General features: G+C 28.9%; 1 protein-coding gene across 1 annotated transcript; it reads left to right on the top strand.

Moving 5' to 3' along the window:
* The first annotated feature begins 1616 nt into the window (after positions 1 to 1616).
* Positions 1617 to 23910, top strand: LOC107625288 (phosphate transporter PHO1). Its single transcript, XM_016327898.3, has 14 exons — positions 1617 to 2029; positions 7127 to 7436; positions 12253 to 12607; positions 14208 to 14256; positions 15154 to 15225; positions 15843 to 15972; positions 17185 to 17305; positions 18098 to 18347; positions 19171 to 19275; positions 20156 to 20200; positions 20354 to 20506; positions 21335 to 21613; positions 22372 to 22508; positions 23655 to 23910. The coding sequence occupies exons 1-14, from the start codon at positions 1778 to 1780 to the stop codon at positions 23743 to 23745; spliced, it is 2349 nt and encodes a 782-aa protein (XP_016183384.1). The 5' UTR covers positions 1617 to 1777; the 3' UTR covers positions 23746 to 23910.
* The last annotated feature ends 341 nt before the right edge of the window (positions 23911 to 24251 follow it).

The raw sequence follows: 24251 nt of genomic DNA, 5'->3' as shown, positions 1-24251 counted from the left end.
AAGACAAATTAGCCACGCTTTTAAAAGCGTACCTATTTCTCCATGTCGCCACACTATTGAAGCGTGGCCAAAAAAAGTGTGGCCAAATCACTATTCAGTGGCCACCCTCATAAAAGTGTGCCGAAATCTCTCTATGGTCACGCTTTTGAAGCGTGGCAAAAAAAACATCGCCAAATCACAAATTAGTGGGCACCCTCATAAAAGCGTGGCGAGAAAAAAGTGTTCCGACAGGCCTTTTTTCTTGTAGTGTTAGATACTCTCATCACATAAGCAATTGCTAGAAAAAATAAGCAAACAAAATTTAAACAACTAAAACTTACAAAAAAAAAAAAAGGAAAAATAGAAAACATAATTAAAAAAGAAGATAAATGATAAAAAAAGAAAAGGGAAATAAGGATTATTATGCATGCAATATTTTCAAAAAATCCATAAGAAAGATTGAGTAGAGATACTTAGAGGGGGTGCTAAGCATGGATTATTGGTATTCGACACTAATCAATGTAAGTGAGGAGGGCCTTCGAAGGCGCTCGGCGCTATACATTCACGCGGGCCACCACTTCATCTTCTTCACTGGTGCTAGGCTCCAACTTCTTGAAGCTGGGTGCCCGTGTTGTGGCTCTTAAAGGCGCTGGGCACCCGAACCAGGCGCTAGGTGCCAAGCTTTTTCTTTTTCATGGGCTCTGAGCACCTATGTTGGAGTTAAACATCATTGTCTATTTTTTTTAAGGATTCGACCCAGATATAAAATTTAACTAAATAAAACACAAGAGTTAAATGAAAAAGAGAAGAAAGGATACTAACTAGTTGGGTTGTCTCTCATCAACAAGTATTCTTTTAACGTCACTAACTTGATTTACAGCACCTTCTAGGATGGAAGTTGGATCAATTTTTGTTGATTTTTTTTCTTTTCTGACATGAGGCTTCAATCTTTGTTCGTTGACTATGAGCCTTACTACAGTGCTTTCCTCCCTTGAATGCACATCTTCTAGCTCTTCTTCCTTTTCAAAACTCATGTGTTATAGAGAATTTTTAAGGACTCCTTCGTTAAAAATTTTTGGACTAACATATCAATTAGATTAACTTTCATATAGCTTTTTGATTCATTAGGATGTTGGATGACTTTAAAAATATTAAAAATTATTTGTTCATTATGAACTCTTAGTGTTAACTCACTTGTTTGAACGTCTATAAGAGTTCATTCGGTGGCTAAAAAAAATCTCCCTAAAATAATAGAAGCCATCTATTCACTCCAAAAAAATTAAAAAAATTAACCATCTATTAACTCAAAAAAAATAGCTATAAGTAATATAATAAACATGAATCAAATTAAACATTACTTGTTTTTAACTTTTCAAAAGTTTTAATAATAACAATATATATATATATATATAATTAAATATTTACTGTATACGATGACATGGTTATTGAAATGTTCATTTATTGACGATCTCTCTTGTAGGAAAACAGTAAAATTAAACCAAAAAAAAAAAAAAGAGGGAGCATATTAGAAAGCAATATTAATTATCATCTCTCAACGTTAATGTTATCCACACGGCTCCATTTCTCTATAGTTCTTCTCTTTATAAAACCCATTCGTACACATTCTCAATCTCACACCCCCCACTTTCTTTTAGAAAGAAAAAAATAAACAAAAATAACACAAACTCTCTTCTTCTTTTCTTCTTCTTCTTCGGTGCTCCTTTGTTCCTTCACCGCTACTAGCTACAAATACATATACATATATATTATATTACAAAAAATAATTATTAATCTAAAAATGGTGAAGTTCTCAAAGGAGCTTGAAGCACAACTAATACCAGAATGGAAAGAAGCCTTTGTCAACTATAAGCAGCTGAAGAAACACATAAAGAGGATCAAACTGTCACGAGTTCAAAAGCATCAACAACCGCCGCCATGTGTTGGCGGTAGTAGTGCTGCTGACTTTGGTCGCTCTATTTTCGATTCGTTTCGCTTTGTCGCCAACAAGTTCTGCTTCAATTCAGATAACAATAAACAAGACCTCATTCAGGTATATATTTTTAATAATATCAGCCTACACAGTAACTGCAACCGCAATATAATACATATTTACATGTTAAAGTCTCTATCTCCGCACATAATTACATAAAGGACAATACGTTCTAATACGTAAAGAAGTGCACAGCATGCGTGATATAAGATATTCAATCATATTAGCTACATATAAATACATATAAATACATCAAGATTGATTTTGATAATTAATTTTAGTACGCAATATGCTAATTCATGTAATAGGGCTTCACATCGTAGCAATGCATGATACTCATGTGACCGCGTGCAACCTCATTCTACCTTATTCTATTAGAACCGTGCTTTTTATTTTTTTGAAAATTAGGAGTGAAATTCGAACCAGACTTATTTGAGTTATAGCTCGTTACTGTTAGAACCATGCTTATTACCGGAAAAGAAGAAAGATATATTATCTAATAACATTTTTGGTAAAGTTGGCGTATCTTATCTTATAATTAAGATTAAGATCACCTAACTTTGTATACAAATAGTTAACCGGGTCTATTTTGTTTGTTACTTTTTTCGGTGAATTTCAGCTCATTTTTTTCGGTGTTTTCAGGTATAGTATAAGCAGATTTATGATTGCGTGTGATTATGATTTTCTTTTTTCCTTTTCTTTCTCCGTTTTCTGCTTTTTATTTGTAGTGTTTTAGTCTCTTCGGGCATATGACATTGAAGAAAAAAGTAAAGTGATATCATTTCGAATTAGAACACACAATGATGTGCTCATTTATTTGATTATTACAGATTTGTGTCTTGTTCTGCTCAAAAATTCAAAAAACATACACATCAATGCCCTCTTTCATTTTGATGTTTTCATCACCAAATATTCAAATTACCCTTAATAGTAACAGTGTGAAACCGCGAATTCGTGGTGCCATTGGAATGTTTCTTCTGTTGTTCTTGAAACATTATTATTATTATTATGAACTGACTGAAATATAATATTTTTGTGTTTAATTTCGATTTTATATGTCTGAAATATTTTGAGAGATATATATTTGAAATTCAACATGTGGTGAATGTTTAAGTTTTCATATTTAACCTATATATACTAATTAGGCATTAGATTAAACTTTTTATTTCTAAGCGCGGACTTATAATATTGAGTTAATAATGGTTATAGACTAATTAAAATTAAATAATGGCTCTTTGATCTGATTCATAATTTCAAAATTATCCTTCTTACTTTATATGGCAGTATACCTTATCTTTATTCAAATTTATTTTTTCTTTTTTTATAATTTATCATGAAACGATTTTTCTAAAAATTTAAGTTGTGAATTTTTGTATAATTTTTTATTTATCATATATTAAAATTTTTTTAAATAATAATAGAACTCTAAATTTTAAGTCATAAAAATTTTGATATTATATTATAAATTTTTTTTTTAAATTAAGTTGATAAAAAATATACATAAATTATTATATGTCTAAAATTATCTTTTAAGAAAATAAAAAGCTAAACACACGTAACAGTATTTAATAAGTCTAAAAGATAGGAAGCACGAGAATAACAAATCATGTGAAAAGAAAGCTGGTTAATTCTCACTGTTGCAAATACACAAAAAAATGTGAAGAGAATGAGAAGGGCATTAATAATAATGATTACTCTAAAGTTGGCTCATTGGCATATTTTCGGAACCCTTTTCTGCTTCTTTTTCCGCTTTAATTTTGGGAGTTTCTCATTCTCTCACGAAAGAGCAAAGAGGAAATTAAAGGGTACGGACGTTAGTGGGATATATGCATATTATTGTTCATATACATATATCATATCATGAAACTATTGTGCAACTTACATAGTAGAGTATTACACCATCATTTAAGTAGATATTTATAGGGATAAGTATTGTTTTGGTCCATCACGTTGAGAGTCGGAATCGAAACCGTTCCTAGTGTATATTTTGATTTAAAATCATCCTTAAAGTCGTATTTAAATTTAAAATCGTCCTTTCTAATAAATTTTTTTAATTTATTCCTAAACTACCCCTATAAAAAATTATAAAATAAAAAAAAAAAACAAAAGAAAATGCGTTTGGGGGGGGGAGGGTATTCGAAGGGGGAGGGGAGGAAAAGGGGGAAGGGGGGAAGGGAAAGGCGGGGAGGGGGGGACGGCGCCGGCGTCGAAGAGAGAGAGGAGGGAAAGTGGAAGAAGACGGAGAAGAAGAGAAAGAAAATGAAGAGGACGCGGGTTCGGGGTGGGGGGAAGGGGAAAGGATGCGGGGTGGGCGTGGGGGGGGGAGGGGAGATCAGAGGGGGAAGGGGAAGGGGGGGAGGGGGACGGCGGCAGTGAAGGGGGAAGGGGGAAAGGACGTGGGGTGGAGGTGGGGGGAAGGGGAAAGGACGCGGGGTGGGGGTGGGGATGGGGGGAAGGGGAAAGGGGGGAGGGGATGGTGGCGGCGAAGTTTGGAGCCGCCGTCGCCATTGGAGATCGCGAGGGAGAGAGGAGACGCGAGCCACTGCCGCCGTCTCGCTGCCGCCGCCTCGCCGCCTCTGCCTCGCCGTCTCTGCTCGCCGCCTCGCCGCCTCTGCCTCGCCTATGTTTTCTTGCTTTTGTTTGGTGTTCTTTCTGTTTCTGTTTGGTGTTGTTTCTGTTTCTGTTTGGTGGTGGTGGTTTGGTTGTGGTTGAGGTTGTGGTGGTGGTGGTGGTGGTGTTAGTGGTGGTGCTGGTGGTGGTTGTGGTGTTGGTGTTGATGTTGGTGTTGGTGTTGGTGGTGGTGGTGGTGGTGGAGGTAATTGTGTTGGTAGTGATGAGGGTATTTTTGTCCAAAAAAATTAAAAGGGCGATTTAATACGAAAAAAAACGTTAAGGATGATTCTAAATCGAAAATTACGATGGGGACGGTTTCAATTCGGACCCTCAACGTTGGGGACCAAAACAATACTTATCCCATATTTATACAATTTTTAAAATAACTAGTAAATGAAATACATGCATGTTTATTGATTAGTGATATATAGAATGTTTTACACTGATGGTGTACGTAAATTAAATTCATTTAAAATTTGAGGGGTAAAATATTATTTTAGTCTTTAATATTTAGACTAAATTTTAATTTAGTTTTTAATGTTTTAAATATTTTATTTTAATTTAAAAAATTTAAATATTTTATTTCAGTACAAAAACGTTTCAAACGGATTGAATATTATCACACCATTAAATTTAATAAGAATAATTAGCATATTAATAAAGAGTTAATAATATTTAATTTTCACATCTAAGTAAAATTGATCCACCAATAATCGTTAATTTAAAAATTTTTACTTTGATTTTAAATTGTTTATGATTGATTGATAGGATTTTAATTAAAATCTTTTCTATACGAAGGAGATCAAGAAGAAGAAGTATTATAATATAAGAAGATTTTGGTTATATTTCTCTAACACAAGAAAAAAGATATAACTTAATAATAACGTTGTTAATGTATATGTTACACTCGTTCCATTAATTATTTATGTCAAATTTAATGGTATCACAACAATATTGAACCTATTTAAAATTTTTTGGGGCAAAAATAAGATGTTCAAAACATTAGAAACTAAATTAAAATATGATCGAAACGTTGGAAATCAAAACAATACTTTATCCAAATTTTAATATCAAAATTGTATAAATATGAAATTTTATATATAATTAGAAGAGTAAGCATCTATCATATATTACTAATTTTACAACCAAAATGTGCCACATGTCACTTTTTCATTGTAATTGAAATCAAATCTTTTCCTCTAAAATTAAAGAGTTCTCTACTCTTTCTTTCTCTATCTCTCTTATTCCTTCACTGGCTCTATCTCTCTTATATATCATTATCAATAACTAATTACAAATTTGACAATTAAAATATACAACATGACATTCTCTAATTGCATTTAAATTAAATTAAAATTAAAATATTAAAATTAAAATATGACCCAAGTGTTAAAAATCAAAACAGTACTTTATCCAAATTTTAATATCAAAATTGTATAAATATAATTTTTTTTATATAATTAGAAGAGTAAGCATCTATTATATATAACTAATTTAATAATTAAAATGTGCCACATGACATTCTCTTATTAAAATTTAAAAAAAATATTTTTTTTAAATTAGTAAATATCCTTCTTATGTTCTCTTATCTACCTCATTTTTTTTATTTCTGTCTCTCCTTCTCACTCTATATATAATTGTAATCCATACTTTATATTAGTAATTTGATAAATTAAAATGTGTCACCAGATATTTTTTCATTATAATTAAAATAAAAATTTTTATTAATTTTCAAAATTAACAAACTCCCTCTCATTTTTCTTCTTTATCTTTCTCTCTCTTTTCTTTTATTCTCTATTTTTCTCTACTGTTCTGCTCTACAAAAAATAAAATTAACAACATAATATAATTTAAATAAAAAATATTATTATATGCATATTTTTTATTTAGTTTTAAATTTTTACTACTTATCTTTCTAATTTATATTTTCACTTTTTTTTTTAAATATTTATTATATGTAATTTATAAAAATACTAATATTGTGATTAAAGTTAAAATCAAGATTCAATCATTTTATAAAAATTGAATTAATTTTATAACTATCAATATAATTTTTTTATGCTAATATCTAATTATATATATTATTTTTAAATAACAAGTATAAAAATTAATTATTTTTATTTGTGCAATAAAATTAACATCTAATCAAATATAAAAATATACACGTTAAATTCTTTTAAATTTTAGATAACGAATGTTAAATTAATTATTAGTAAAATATTAAATTCTTTCGTATAAAAATAATAACTAAAAAGATTTATTATTTAATTTTATTTTTACTTACAGAGACCTTGGTCTTCTTAGCTGATAGAGACTTTTATTCTTTATAACCATTTTGTAAATATAGTTTAATACTATAAATTTTTGTGTCATAATCTATAATATCAGGATGTAATTTTAAAAAATTTATATTTTCGTAATAGTATTATGAGTAGAAATACTAGTTTTTATTAAAAAAAGAAAGAGAGAATTACAATGATTTCTTATAATCGTGAATAGTAGTTATTAATGTAGTTTTGTGAATTGTGATGCATGCATATATAGGTGAGGAGAAAAACCATGAAAGATGGAGAGGAAGAAGTGTATGAAACGGAGCTTGCTCAATTGTTTTCAGAAGAAGATGAGGTGCATGTGTTCTTTGCCAGCCTTGATGAGGAGCTTAACAAGGTGAACCAATTTTACAAGAAGCAAGAGATTGAGTTTCTTGAGAGGGGGGAGATGCTCAACAAGCAGCTTCAAATCATGCTTGACCTCAACCAACTTCTCATCGAAAAACGTCGCAAAAATCCATCACCCAAGGCTTTCAACGCTGGAATTTTCCCTCATTCTCCTACCCGGAACTCAAATTTTTCCAGTTAGTTTTCGAATCTTGTTCCTTTCATATTATTTTTTACTACATTATTGGTTTTGTTGGTATTGAGATTTTATCTTATAAATTTTCACAAATAACCTAAATTATTCTCTATTTATTTTTTAAATTTTATGTGTTAATTAAAATTATTTTTTTGTAGCTAGCTTAAAAGAATTTTTTTATTTAATTAGTATTTATTGATCAGTTTATAATAACAAGTTTCATATAAAAATTATTAATCTAACCAAACTAATTTTTTATTAAATTTACGTTTTGGAAATTTCTAAATCTAACTAGAAATAATTTTTAAAATGTAAAAATATCAATTTTTATATTTATCTGTTTATTATCTAATAAATGTTATTCCTTTTTTTTACCTTAGAATAAATTGTAAATTTATTTGGAAAGATATCTTTAATCTAAAATATAGTATTAAAATACAAAATAAAAATTCCTTTGGATGAAATTAAATATCCCTGTTATTTTCGATTTTTAATTTGCTTATTTTCTTTAACTTTAATTTGTCTGGGTTTAACTAATGGTGATGTTGATATATAAAAATAATAACTGATAAGTGAATATATATTATATTAAATAATTTAATCAAATAATGTTAAATTATCTAATGATTTTAATTACAATGTTCTATAAAAACATTTTTCACATGGTAGCTATCATATTTCAAAATTCCGCCTATGTTACACTTGCGGTACATAGCCGGTCCCAAACTCGGATAAAGTAGGAGGGTTGTGTTAGGTCTTCGGCAACCAACATAAAAATATAGCCGAACCCCCATGACATGAATCAAAGACATTATTGCGCTAAAGCTAGGTCGTTGCCCGGAAGCAACGCGCCATATGGCTCGAGTACGGTGTCAAAGTAAGAGCCACTACATCGGTGCCCAGATGTAGTGTTAAATGAGCAAGGTTTTCGTGAACGGACGAGGGTAAATAAGCTAGTTCACAAAGTAAAAGGTAAAGGTCGAAGCGACAGAAGGTTGAGATTCGGGACATGGAACATAGGCACTCTAACAGGAAAGTCCATGGAGGTGGTGGACACCATGACAAGGAGGAAGATTAACATTATGTGCGTACAAGAAACGAAATGGATTGGTGCAAAGGCTAGGGAGTTGGATACTTCTGGTTTCAAACTTCGGTATACAAGAAAGGTGAAGAATAGGAATGGGGTTGGAATAATTGTGGATAAGCAGTGGAAGAAGGACGTAGTGGATGTCAAGAGGGTAGGAGATTGGATCATCTCTATCAAACTTGTGGTGGAGGGAGGTGCTTTCCATGTGATTAGCGCCTATGCACCGCAAGTGGGTTCGGACGAACAACACAAGATAAGGTTTTGGGAGGATCTAGAGAGTTTGGTTCAAGGCATACCTTTGGGAGATAAGATTTTCTTAGGAGGAGATTTAAATGGCCATGTTGGGAGAGAAGTGACTGGATATGGGAGTATTCACGGAGGCCATGGTTTTGGGGTGATCAATGCCGAGGGTAAAACTATTTTGGACTTTTCCTCAACCTTTGATCTTCTCATCACAAATACATGTTTTAAAAAGAGAGACGAACATCTTATAACCTATAAGAGTGGCATGACAAGCTCTCAAATCGACTTCTTCTTGTTGAGGAGAGTCGACCGAAAATTTTGCATTAACTGTAAAATTATCCCGGGAGAGAGTTTGACAACACAACATAGGGTGCTCGTCATGGATTTTCGCGTTGAGCAAAAGTTGAGGAAAAGACATCATACGAAGAACCCAAGGACGAGGTGGTGGTGGATGAAAGGTGAGAAACAAAGAAGCTTCCTAAGACGGGTAGGAGAAGAGGCAAAGTGGGATGGGAATGGAAGCGCGGAAGAGATGTGGAGGGAGATGGCAGAAGTTATTAGAAGAAAAGTTTTGGTGAATCTAAAGGAATAGGACCAAAAGACAAAGAGTCCTGGTGGTGGAATGCGAGTATACAAGAAAAGATAAAGATAAAAACTGAATGCTTTAAAGAGTGGTCTTTATGCCGCAATGCAGATAACTGGGAAAAATATAAAGGGCTAAGAAAGAGACAAAAGTGGCTGTAAGTGAAGCAAGAACAAGAGCATACGAGGGTCTCTACCAGTCTTTGGGCACGAAAGAAGGAGAAAAAGGTATATATAGAATCGCAAAGAGCCGAGAAAGAAGAACGAGAGATTTGGATCAGGTTAAGTGCATAAAGGATAAGGATGGAGAGGTGTTGGCTCAAGAAGAGAAGATTAATGAAAGGTGGAAGAGCTACTTCTACGAGTTATTTAATGAGGGACAGAAGACTCTTCCGAGCCTTGGTCAATTATGCACAAGGGAAGAATATCAAAACTTTGACTACTATCAAAGGATTCGAGACTTCGAGGTAAAAGAGGCTCTAAAGCAGATGAAAAATGGTAGGGCAATAGGACCTGATAATATCCCGATTGAGGTTTGGAAGGGTCTTGGAGAAAAAGGCACCAACTGGTTAACCATGCTTTTTAATGAGATTTTAATGTCAAAGAAGATGCCTGATGAGTGGAGAAAGAGCACCTTGGTACCTATCTACAAGAATAAGGGGGATATACAAAGTTGCGGAAACTATAGAGGGATTAAGCTTATGAGTCATACTATGAAGTTATGGGAAAGGGTGATAGAACGGAGGTTGAGAAAAGAGACACAAGTAACAGAGAACCAATTTGAATTTATGCCAGGAAGATCTACCACTGAAGCGATATACCTATTAAGAAGGATGATGGAGAGGTATCATAGTAATAAAAGAGATCTACATATGGTGTTTATTGATTTGGAAAAAGCGTATGATAGGGTACCAAGGGAGGTCTTATGGAAGATTTTAGAAAAGAGGAGAGTAAGTATTGCATATATTCGGGCAATTAAAGACATGTATGATGGGGCCACAACTAGTGTGAAGACTCAAGGTGGTGTGACAGAGGAATTTCCTATTGGTATAGGATTACACCAAGGATCATCCTTAAGTCCATACCTTTTCACATTAGTCTTGGAAGTACTCACAAAGCACATCCAAGAGCCTGTGCCATGGTGCATGCTTTTTGCCGATGATATCGTCCTTATGGGAGAGTCAAGGGAAGACCTAAATAAGAAGTTGGAGTTATGGAGAGAAGCTCTAGAAGTGTATGGTCTGCGCATAAGCCGTAGCAAGACGGAATATATGGAATGTAAGTTCAGTCTGAGAAGGAAAAATTCCAATATAGAGGTGAAGATTGGAGAAAACATCCTACGAAAAGTTAAAAGTTTTAAGTATCTTGGGTGCATCATACAGGATAATGGAGAGATTGAACAGGATGTAAATAATAGGATCCAAGCAGGTTAGTCAAAATGGCGGAGTGCATCTGGTTTTATATGCGACAAAAAAGTGCCTTTAAAACTTAAAGGTAAATTCTATCGCACCGCTATAAAACCGGCTATGCTGTATGGTACGGAGTGTTGGGCGGCTAAAGGGGAGCACGAACATAAGCTGAGTGTGGCAGAGATGAAGATGTTGAGATGGATGAGTGGTCATACGCGATTGGATAAAATAAGGAATGAAGATATAAGGGAGAGAGTTGGAGTAGCACCCATTGTGGAAAAGATGGTTGAATCGCGTCTCAGGTGGTTTGGACATGTGAAAAGAAGACCGATAGAACATCCAGTCAGGAGGGTGGATGAGATGGAAGATGGACAAAGGGCGAAAGACAGAGGAAGATATAAAAAGACCATCCATAAGGTAGTCAAACGAGATATACATGTAAACGGTCTCTCTGTAAACATGATATATAACAGAGTACAATAACATCGTTTGATTCATGTAGCCAATCCCACTTAGTGGGACAACACTTTGTTGTTGTTGTAGCTATCATATTTCATAAGAAAAGCATTAGCATGCACATGAAACTGTCCTTAATATTGAATTATATATTTAACATGCATGCTCAATCGTTTCTTCTGGCGTCAGACTTGGATTCGACTCTGTGGTCCCACAACTGTCCTTATAAGTTAATATTGAAGTACATATTTAATAAATAATATAATATATCACATAATATATGTTTTTTCGTGAGTGTTTGTAGCTATGCAAAATTGTATCTTCTCCATGCGCACAAGAAAAATTCTTGCTGTCCACCTCGTCTGTCTTTCTCTTTAATTGCCCCTCTCAATTTTGGTGCAGTCTAATGATTAGAGTCTAATTATGGAAAAAAGTATTTATCAGTTAATATTAATTAATTTTTTATAAAAGTTTATTCTTAAGTTACATTAATATTTAATATCCTAATAAAATTGTATTTTGATAGAAAATCTATCTAACCTATATTTTTAAAATTAATACATATAAGTTTTATATTATATTTATTAATGGATTTAAATCCTCTAAATTTTAAATTTCACTTTAAAGGATAAAGTATGATTTATTCCGTTTATTTCATAGGTGAAACAAAAAAAAGATATAAAAAAAATATTTAATAATAAAAAATTTCACTTTATTCTCTAAAATAAAAATTTAAAATTTAGAGATGCAAATTCTTTATTAATAATTGAGTAATCAATTGGTTTGTTTACTTAAATAATCATTAAGAGTTCAAATACCCTCTTATTTATGTATGTTGTAATTTATTAATCACTAAAAAATTCTTAAATAAAATTTAAATTCATGACAAATAATTGCGGGATAATGTGACAAATTTAATTGTAGTCACTAGTATGATTGCAAGGTTCATTACTGGGATCAATATTATAACCCTAATTGCGACCATTCTGTAGGAAATGATCTTCTCATGGCATGATATATTATTAAAATTTGTTGTGCAGAAAGTGTAGGAGAATCAGATAATGAAAGCAATTCAGAGATTTCACAAACGGAGGAAGTGATGACAACATTGGAAAGAAATGGAGTGAATTTTGTGAAGTCAGCAACAAGGATGAAGACAAAGAAAGGAAAAGCTAAGATGGCAATAAGAATTGATATTCCGGCCACCACGCCAAGCCGTAGCATCACGGCAGTTACTTCCATGTTATGGGAGGATTTAGTGAACAGTCCCATAAAAGAAGGGTCCGGTGGTGGTGGAGAGTTCATTAACAAAAGGAAAATTCAATATGCTCAGAAAATGATTAGGAGTGCATTTGTAGAGCTCTATAAAGGTCTTGGCCTTCTTAAAACCTACAGGTTAGTTTCTAATTAATTAACTACATCATCATTATTATTATTATTATTGGAAAATAATTATATATAATTCAATGGTTAAAAATTATTTTTGCATTATGTATAGGTATAGATTATTATTATTATTATTATTATTATTATTATTATTATTATTATTAGCAGCAGCAGCAGCAGATTGATTATTAGCACTACGCTAGTTGCGCGCGTTTCTAGTTTTTTAATATTATTATAAGTTTAAAATAATAGAAATATCCATTTTTTCATAAATTTAAAAGTAGGAATTCCTTTTGTTTAGATAAGAAAAGGAAGATTTATCTTTCAACAGGGTGCAATATTTTTATAATTACTAGCTAGAATATATATAAAATCTGGAGACATAAAAAATTACATATGAAACCTAATTCTTTAATTTTATTTAGAAAAATATTAAAAAAATTATAATTTTTTTCTTAATATATGGACTAATACTAGTAAATTTTTGTTTTCACTAAAAATATTAGTTTCCAAATACTCTCCTTATATAACTAATTTTATTATTGTTTGGGCTATGAGTATAATGTATATGATGTTGTGGTGTGAAAAATATTAATAGTAGTAGTGTTGTAGAGGAAAGAGTGAGACGTTAATTTGGGGAGGTATGTTAGCCTTGAATTGGATTGAGGGATAGATAAGGATTTAAGTAAGGTTATATATGAATGTAACGAAGTTTGCATTGCATGGAGGTTCATAGTGCCACGTAATATATAAGATTTGTTTTTTGTAGACGCAGGAAATGATAGTTGGGTTATATAGGCCGAGACGTTTCTATTAAAGAAGAAGGATCGATATCTGAATTATCTAATAATGTGAACTGCCACCCCCTAACAAATACAATCACGACAAATATGGTCACCAAATCCAAATTGCTCACACCAAAGCTATAAAAGATTGAAATAATGATTAGATAAATAAAAATAAAAAAAATACACCATCTTGTATTATATGAATTGTGATCATCAAGAAATTGCACTAACATGATGTGACATTGATAAAATTCACAATTTTGTTAATCAATATGTATCAACTAGTTATAAACCTATAATATGTATAATCATAATATTCATATAATAAACACTTTTACACAACTCATCAAACCTACACTTTAATGTTATACTTTTATCGAGCACATACATACTTTTGGGAGGGAAGTGGGAATTTGTGGCAAACATTTTGCTATTAAGGAAAAAAGGAAAAGAAATTGAGTTAGAAAAGGAAGGTGCAAAGTAAAATCGTTGCCTTTGTGGTGTACTAATTGAACAAGGCGCATAATAAATGCTGGGATTATATAATTAAAATGTGAAACTTTAAATTCCTTTGTGAAACAATTTTACGTATTATTTCCAAATAGCTTCATTTAATTTCTTTCGTCACACACAGTATATTGCTACAATTTTTTTTACCCTTTTTTTTTCTTTTATTTGATTCCTTTACTTAATATATGCATGTCTTCAACGATATTGGGGTTATATAATATAAAGTTTTAATTAATTAGTACACGTACTTTCTAAAAGCACCTTTTATGAGATAGCTATTTTCTAACAACATTATTCTCTTATTTTGGCAGCTCACTAAATATGGTGGCGTTTTCGAAGATATTGAAAAAATTTGACAAGGTGTGGCTTCAAATTAAATACATTTCAGTGTGATTTTTGCATTCTGTCTCTTTAGGGACAATACTAGGATGAAGCTTCTATGGTAATAGCATCACTTTTTTAAAAATATCTATTTCTCTTTTTTCTTTTCTTTTCCTTTTCTTTTCAATTTTATTTTTGCTTGACAAAACATCTATAACTTTTGAAAAATTAAAGTTTTATAAAACAATTATCACCCATGCTAAGTTAGCTAGTTCAATCAGTCTTCTAGATATTTAATGTCATGTTTTATCAGTTTATTATCTGCTTCAATTCTTCTAAATAAACATTAGCATTATGTATATGGCTAAACAATGTCATGTACTCTGACTTCACAAATAAAATAAATACATCTAAAATAATTTAACATTTATTATTTTAATTTGATTTGTAATATATTTATTCATTCATATCATACAATAATTTTGCTTATTATTATATTGACCAATAATGATGAGTATGTGTAAATATTACTTTTCAGTGATATATGTGCATATAAGATAGACTAAAGATATAATGATTAACTTACATGTTTGGAGTCATGTCATTAAAATTAACAAATTAATTTAATGCATAATAATTAATTAAAATATCAAAGTCACCATCATAATTGAAATTGATAGCATTTTAGCCTCTGCTCTCAGTATTGACCGTACCCATCTTTGTAGTGGATATACTCACGCACTATGATCGAGTGATACATAATGAATAAGAATATAATTATAAAGAATAATGGGACATAAACTATTTATTAACTCACATACATCCGAACAATTATGCATACAGAGTTCAATTTATATTTATGCTAATTAACTCTTTTTAAAGGTATATTTTCATGATATGATATGAATTATATAACCAATTTATTTTCCCATTCAGGTTTCTTGCCAACAGACCTCCACAAATTATTTGAAAGAAGTGAAGAGGTCCCATTTCGTTAGTTCTGATAAGGTATGTGTCCTTGTTTTTTTCCCTTACAATCACGTTAATTATGTTAGAACGAAGCAATATTGTAAAAATAAGGTTACTTATTCTGTTAATTTTTATATTTTTATCAAATTTTAAGTTAAGTCTTTATAATTTAAAAATTTATAATTGAATTTTTATACTAAATTAAAATTATTAATTAGGTCATTTCTTTTTTTTCTTGTTAGGAAAGAAGTCTTAAATATTTGTTTATGTGTTTGACTTATAATGAATTATAGAATATTTTAAAAGTAAATATTTGAGGATTATATATATTGTATTTTTTTTTAAAAAAAAAAAGATAACAACAAATAAAAATTTAACTACAAGATTTTATCTAATATAAGAATTTAATTATAAAAACTTTATTAAAAATATGGTAAAACAATGGATACTAATAGAATAATTAAATCCAAAAATAAACAAACATCCGATCAACTTTTTTATAGTATCATGTTTAATTTGTTTGGATCCTATGATAATATTCTTACTTATATATATACGAATTAGGAGAATGGGTTATATTATTGTGTAGCTTTAATTTGACTACTAATGGTGATTGTTTGTATTATTATAATAATCTTAGTTGAAATTAATTAAAGGTTGTTAGACTAATGGACGAAGTGGAATCCATATTCACAAAGCACTTTGCCAACAATGATAGAAAAAAAGCAATGAAGTTTCTAAGGCCCCAACAACAAAAAGCTTCTCACATGGTGACATTCCTTGTTGGTAATACACTGCCTCTCTCTCCTAATTAGTCCAAACCAACCCAAAAAAACTACTAATATATTTGTGGTTATTTAAAAAATAATAAAGTGAGTCCCATTATTATTTCCCAATAATGCTATTAAAATATTTTAAAATTTCGTTAAGATATGTAATAACTTTAGGAATTTTTATTGGTTCGTACATGATGTCTACTATTAAATTAAAGCTAAGAAAGTATCATACATATTGTTTGAAATTAAAATCTCAATGTTCTTTATAGATGTTAATTAATCTATTTTGTTTAAATTTTTTATTATAGTTAATATGTGAAATAATAAAAGTGTAAAATTAGTATATGATAAACTTTTTTAATTTCATATTCATTAGTCTTGGGTTAAAATTTTAGAAGTGAGAAAAAACACTAAAGATAAAAAGCAAAATGAGAAAAAACAAAAATATAAGAGAGAGACCAGATATACGAATTCAATTATATCCCAATCCTTTTTATAAATAAAAATATAGATGAAATAATCTTTACTTAAATTCGATTTTTATATAAGTTAGATCCACTTAATTTTAATAATCTGGTTTATTTATGCTTAATGACTCCAACATCATCCAATTTACTATTAATTCAAACTATAATGCAATATTTCATGTGTTAGCACTAAAGCCCAATAGAATTTTCGTCCATTGCAATTTAACCGGTGGCCACTAACTCACTAAGTGAATGTGGTGAGCCAACTCATTATATGCTTAATTATAGCTAGGTCAAATTTTAAATTCATTTTGAAATGTTGATATCCATCTTAATTGACAATAATGTCACTCCTTTGTTATATGTATTTTTTTTTAAATTATAGTTAATGCATATGATTTTTTGATAGTAATATTATTATTTATGTGTTTTCTCTTATTAATTTAAATTTTTAAAAAAATAGTATCGTGATATAGTATTAGAATTTTTATGATGTAAAAATTTAAAATTTAATTTTTGTTGATCCAAAAAAAATTCAATATAAGGTTAATAAAAAAAATATACAAAGATTCACATAAATCTAAAAAATACTCTTGCGTGAAAATGACATATTAAAAAAACAAAATAATAATAAGAGAGATTAATTTATAAAATCACATAATAATAATAATAAAAAATTCGGAAATAGCAATATCACTACCCTTTTGATAAATAATATGTGATCACTTTATTAACGGTTCTATATTTTATTGTAGGGTTATGCACAGGTTCTTTTGTATCATTGTTCTGTATATATGCAATATTGGCCCATTTATGTGGAATATTCTCTCCAAGTACAGAGACAACTTATATGGATAGTGTCTACCCTGTTTTCAGGTTATCATGCTTCTTATTTTGGCTTACGTCACACATGTTCTTTAATTTTGATATCTTAGTGCTCCACAAAGTGTGAACCAACTTGTTTAATATTGCATATCCTAATCCTTTCTATAAATTCCTTAAAATCTATTCATACATTTAATTTATGTTAATCTATTATATTTTATGATTATAAAAGCAATTAGTATTATAACTATTTATTTGAATATTATAAGATTATATAATTAAAATTTTGAAAACGGAAATTTACTGTTATGGAATATTAAAATGAGTGGTTAATAAAAATCATAATTATTAGGTGTTCAATTTAAAACATAAATAACATATTTTGTCACTCAAAGTAAACACAAATATTCAACATAAATGTGTTAGGATTCACATTTCTGTACCATGTTTTTTTTTTTTTTGGGTGTGTTCTGTACCATGTTTTTATTGTCACTGTGGTCTCATAAGTTTAGTTTAAGGGCTTTTTACAAGGCCCAAATCAGTTAGAAAAACTAATATATACGCATTCATGTTTGTATTCTGTCCAAAAAAAAAAAGGAAAAATATTATTCTCTGCATTTGGTACTATATTATATATTGATGTTAATTATATTTTTAGATAGATCATAGATATGGGTAAAAATGACAGTTTTCTCCTTTTTATTTTATAAAAAAGGGCAGGGAAAATCCTAACAATTTAGGTTAAGTCAAACATAGTTTTTCTAATAACTCAGCTTTGCAATTATAAGGAACCATAATGTGATGATAACTTTCACTAATAGTTACAATAATTTTTTTGTGCAGTGTGTTTGCCTTGTTTAGTCTACACTTGTTTATGTATGGATGCAACTTGTACATGTGGAAGGGAACAAGAATCAACCATAATTTCATATTTGAATTCTCACAAAGCACAGCATTAAAGCATAGAGATGCATTTCTAATGTGCACCATTTTTATGACAACTGTGGTTGGAGCAATGGTCATACATCTTGTTCTAAGGGCTGCTGCATTTTCTCCTAACCAAGTTGATGCAATTCCTGGAATCCTTCTTCTGGTTAGTCTACAACTACCACATGCTTGTTTTTCAACTACATTTTTATTGCCACCCTTTCTAGAATTCATTAACAAACTTTTTACATTTTTTAGAATTTATTTTCAATTTTTTTATACTATTATTATTATTTATGAATATGCCACAGTTCAATATGGGGTAGTTTTTCTATTAATATTATATAACTAATATTTCTTTTTTTGCTAACACTTGACAGACAAATATTTTTATATTAAATTATAAATTTTAAATTTTAACAATATAAAAAAAAGTATTGACTAATATCGATAAAAAAAAATTGGCCCCTAACATTCTTTTTATTCATATTAATCAATACTTTGGACCAATACTTTTTTATTTTATTAGAGTCTAGAATTTAGAATTTAGTATAAAAATATTTTTATTGGTCAAGCTAAGTATTACTAAAAATAATAAATTTTGTTAGTGTTATAATATAATTTTTATTTTATTTTTCACAATTAACATAGAGACATGTTATTTTTAACATCTCGTGATCTCCGCATCATCACTAAAAAATTAAAAAAATTAATATATAATGTTTTGTGAGAAAAACGTGGCACATTGATTAATAATTTAAAAAATATGACAACTTGGTTCGTAATTTCTAAAACAATAATGAATGAAAATTGGAGATTTTATCCCCTTATATTATTTTTTATTAATTAATTTGTTAGTGTTTTAATTTTTTTGGACTACATTTGTGTTTATTTTCAAATTCATATACACACTTGGCTTTAGAAAAGTGATATCTAATATAGCACAAGAATAGTATTAAAGTTAATTCTAACAAAATCTTATTTTGCAGTCTTTCATAGCTTTGCTCATTTGTCCATTCGACTTCTTTTATCGCCCAACTCGATTTTGCTTCCTCCGTGTTCTTCGTAACATTGCCTGCTCTCCATTTTATAAGGTAAGCTGCTTCACTTAATCAGTTACAATATTTTAATAATAATTCATTAAAAAACGTTGTTCTCACAATTAGTTTAGATAAGAATAAATCAGAATGGTATTTAAAAGATTGCCTTAGTTGTTGATAAAATAAATTTCAAAAGATATTAACTAACAAATAAGTTATTGAAAGATTTATAAATATAACAAAAAGAACTAGATATTAAATATATATTCTAAAAAATAATTTTAGAGATTACATTTTGATAAAAATAAAATCCTTTCATCCTTAAATTTGCTGAATTTTTTACGAGAGAATCTTTTTAAAAAAAAATGTATTGTCAATTACTATATTTTTTTAAAAATAAAAAAAATTTAGAGATTAAATTTTATTTTAATTTTTTTTATTTAATTGATAAGCTATTTATTAAATATAAAATTTTTTTGTTGCTTACAAAAAATATAATATTTATTTATTTTTTTATCATATTTTTAAATTATTCAAGAACGGTCTCATTAATAACATTTTTTAAGAATTTTTTTGTTAGCAGCTGAATTTTTCGTATACAAAATTAATATTAACTCGTTTAAATAATTAACATTAACAACTATTAAAAAGGAAAGAGAAATGTGTGTTTTTTTTTTAAATAACGTACCACTCTTTTTATTACCGTGACACCTCATTTTTTTCACGTGCTATTTGAGAGACATCTAAGTAATCTAAGGAAGAAGGGTCTTCCATATAGAAAACGCTAATCTAAAATGCGTATTTAATTAGATGGAAAACGCTTAAGCGTGTAGACGTGTAGTGCTTCCATATACGAAACGTGAATTTTATTTTTCTTTTCTTTTTTTTAAATTGGATTGAGTAATCTTTGTTTGATTTGCAATGTTTTCTACAGGTTCTGCTGGTAGACTTTTTTATGGCCGACCAACTAACTAGTCAGGTAATAATATTTTATACTATATATTATTGCAGCCTAGAACGAATTTGATTATAACTTGTCCTTAAATTTGTTATCCTAATCAATCTAAACTTGTAATTATGCAATATAATTAAATTATAAACATTGAAATTATTGTCTTATAATTGGTTACAGATTCCGTTGCTAAGGCATTTGGAAACAACAAGTTGCCACATTTTTGCTAGAACTTTCAGAACACACCATCCTGAGTCATGCCATTCTGGAAGATTATACGTTGAATTAACTTATATCATCTCTTTTATGCCATATTATTGGCGCGCATTGCAGGTAATTAGTAATATGGTTAGATTATGCACTAAAATAGTATATCACACTTAGAATACCTGGCCTTTGTTAAAAAAGTTTTTACATGACGCATGTGTATTAGATTGTATTTAGTTTTAAGAATAAAACAAAACAGAATACTAAAAATATGACACAAAAAATATAGATATAAAAATTAATGTTTTGTATTTATTTTATAATAAACTAAATATAAGATAAAATAAATTATAAAAAAATTAATTTATCATTGTTTTATTCCTTGCACAAATTTTAAGGAAAAAGATATAATAATAAACTATATAATTATAAAAATTTATAGAAAAGAAAGATACAAAATATAATAATTGTCTAATTCAGTATTTTATAATACAATAATATTTGTGTTAATGTCTTATCTGTCACATATGATTTTATGTATTTTTGCCTTTATTTCAATGTGTCGTACTTGTAAACAAAAAGAACTTTTATTTTTTTTTTCTTTTTAATTTGTTCAATTAAGGAAAAACAAAAATGTCTTTTACCAAAAAGCTAAAAATAAAAACCAGAACTATTTATTTTATTTTATTGCTATTCTGTTTTTGTGCATACTCCATCATCCATGTATGTAAAATTTAAAAGGTAAAAATGATTTTTTAGTTTAGCGGTACAATAGAATGAATATAAATATATAATGCAAGGGAAGTGAGTGGTAGCTAGTATGTGTAACTTTGATACACCTTAAAGAGTACAAGTGTAATTTAATTATATATATTATTGCTACTATATTTGCAAATACTAATTGATGTTTGGTACTAAATTTGTGTAATCAATTAACACCACATTCTCTACTAGTGTACAAGGCGATGGTTTGATGATGGCGATGTAAACCATTTACTTAACATGGGGAAGTATGTTTCAGCAATGGTTGCAGCAGGGGCAAGAGTGACATATAGCAGGCAAGATAACCATTTATGGTTTGCTATGGTCTTAGTCACTTCTGTGGTGGCCACACTTTATCAACTCTATTGGGATTTTGTCAAGGATTGGGGCCTTCTTAATCCTAACTCTAAGAATCCATGGCTCAGAGATGATCTCATTCTCAAGAATAAAACCATATACTACATCTCTATGGTAACTTCTCTACCAATTATCTAAGTATTAACATCAATAAAAAGCATATGCACTATCCGTTTCTATTTTGTCTTTCAAACAAAAAAATAAGTACAAAGCAAACTTTTCAAAATCGTATTGGTGATCGACTCAATAAAACTAAAAATAAAAAATTTAAAATTTAATTTAGGTTTAATTGGTAGCCGATATCTTTAATTAACTTGACTAGTTTTCAGTTTTCGATCAGGCTTTTAAAATAATGGTACAATATATAAATTTTTTTGCACAAAAAAAAAAAATTCTTATATTTTCTATACTTATTAAAAGTGGAGATAAAATATGTATTTGTTGCTTTGTTTTTGTAATTTTGTTTAGAGATAATAACTTAAACAAAGCCTATATCTATATAGAGTTTTGGATATGAAATGTCATTTTGATTATTCAAATATTAGTCTGCGGTTGGTTTGTATTTTTATTTTTTGTTTTTAAAATTTTGAAAAAAAAAACAAAAAATAAAAACAGAAACAAAATTTTATTTTTTTACTATTTTCTCTTTTTTATTTATAACATTCTAAAAATAAAATTATTAAAAGTAAAAGCGTAGATCAAATCACTCTTTGTTTGATAAATCAGTATTCGCTTTGAGTGATTTTTTGAGGAGAACTAATGTTGATACAATGTAATCATTTCAATACTTGATGATGGAGTTTCGTCACTAAAATTGTAATATGTTTTAATTTTGTAATTAATAAGAAGTGATTATTGGATTTGGATTTCAGGCATTGAATGTTGTCCTAAGAGTGGCTTGGGTGGAAACCATCATGCATCTGAGATTGGGGCCTATTCAAACAAGGCTACTAGAATTTTTGTTGGCTTCATTGGAAGTTATCCGAAGAGGACATTGGAATTTCTACAGGTGCAATATTCTCACGCTTTTTAGAATTTCTACTACACTTTTTCCTTTTACTTTTTATTATTTTTTACAATTAATAAGAATTTCTTTTTCAATCCGTTGATTTCATTTAATTAGGGCTATAAGATGCCCAGCTCCGATGCCACAACTAACTAAAGTGATATAACATGAAAGTATTTGTGAATAACAAAGAGAAAGCTTATGGCTACAGATACTATGACTAGAATGCAAACAAATTAACATATGTTCTCCCTTTTACAAAATATTTTTTAAACTAAGCATGGGTTCTTAAAATCTAATAACCTTATTGCTTCCTATCAAACGAATATTCAAGGGTAACCTCTAAACTAGAACAAAATTAATAATCTATTGATAAATTTTTTACTATTTTCTTAACCAAAAAAAAAAAAAAAAAAAAAAACCAACATCATTTAGCTAACAAAAATTAACCTAACAAATAAGTCCAATAAAAAAATTACAATTTCATTTTTTTTTTTTACTTCTTCTCATTCTTTCTAATACCATAATTCCATCCACCCACTACTAGTTACTAGTCACCAGCCACTATGTTGGCCGCCACTAGCCACCATCGTCGACCACCGCCTTCAGTCACCTGTCATCAAACATCCTAAATTTTAAATTATAAGTCTTAAATTTTAAATTTTAAATTGTATATTTTAAGAACTAAATTATAAATTCTAAACTCTAAATTTTAAATTTTAATCTCTAAATTTTAAGTCTTAATCTTAAATTATAAATCTTAGATTCTAAATTTTATCCCTAAATTAATTTTATTTTGTTTTATTTTCAATTTTTTTATTTAAGTTTTAAATATTTTTATTATTTTTAATTTTGGATGTTTCTTTTTAATGATTAATTATTGATTATTTTATTGATTGAAAGTGTTAACTCCCATATCTTCTCTTTCCTTAAATATTGTTCTCCTTTGAGAGGACATGAACACTTTTTTTTTTCAGGAACTAATAAATTGTTGTATCATAATTTTTAAACTAAATTAGCAGTTTAGCCATTTATATATACTCAATAAAGTTAAGGCTTTTAATGTTATTTTATTCATCTTGACCGTATTTATTTACTAAGTAGTGAAATGGTGAACAAAATCATATCAAAATTACTTATGTGGAACAGGTTGGAAAATGAGCATCTAAACAATGTTGGGCATTTTCGGGCAGTAAAAGCAGTTCCGCTACCATTTCGCGAAATAGATTCAGATAGTTAAAGTGATGATTTTCTCATGATGACATGTATTTATGTATGGAAGACATTGTTGCTGAGGTGGCAAAAATGAGTAAGCATAGGCTCAAAAGTCAAAAGAAATTAATAAAATAATATTTTGAAGGTGTGAGTTCCCTCACTCACCATTCATCTTATTATAACAGCTAAATTATTCCAGTAAATTGTTATAATTTTATTAAATTTATAATTAAATTTTTATAATTTTAAACTTTTAATTAAGTTCATATTATTTTAAATTTTGTACCTAAATTATTAATGTAATAAAAATGTTAAATTTCACCGAATATTCTAAAAATAAAAAGATATTCAAATTTAGAAATTTAATCCTTAAATATGAGTAACTTTAATTAAAAAAAATATTCTATTAATTCTAATAATTTTTGTTATGATAAAAATTTAATTACAAAATTTTAAACAATATATAAATCCAATTAGATGCTTTAAAAATTAAAGGAACTTAATTATAAATGTTATGAAACTGTAACGACT

Source organism: Arachis ipaensis, chromosome B2 (assembly GCF_059453495.1).
Source record: "Arachis ipaensis isolate K30076 ecotype BB chromosome B2, ASM5945349v1, whole genome shotgun sequence".
Lineage (NCBI taxonomy): Eukaryota > Viridiplantae > Streptophyta > Magnoliopsida > Fabales > Fabaceae > Arachis > Arachis ipaensis.
Note: the sequence above shows the minus strand (reverse complement) of the source record. Positions and strands in the feature narration are given on the sequence as shown.

Bases quoted from the DNA above. Each gene is read 5' to 3' on its own strand.
- LOC107625288 (XM_016327898.3), top strand. From the start codon at position 1,778: ATGGTGAAGTTCTCAAAGGAGCTTGAAGCACAACTAATACCAGAATGG. The intron at 14,257-15,153 runs GTGTGGCTTCAA...TTTCCCATTCAG, and splicing joins TATTGAAAAAATTTGACAAG to GTTTCTTGCCAACAGACCTC. The intron at 15,226-15,842 runs GTATGTGTCCTT...AATTAATTAAAG, and splicing joins ATTTCGTTAGTTCTGATAAG to GTTGTTAGACTAATGGACGA.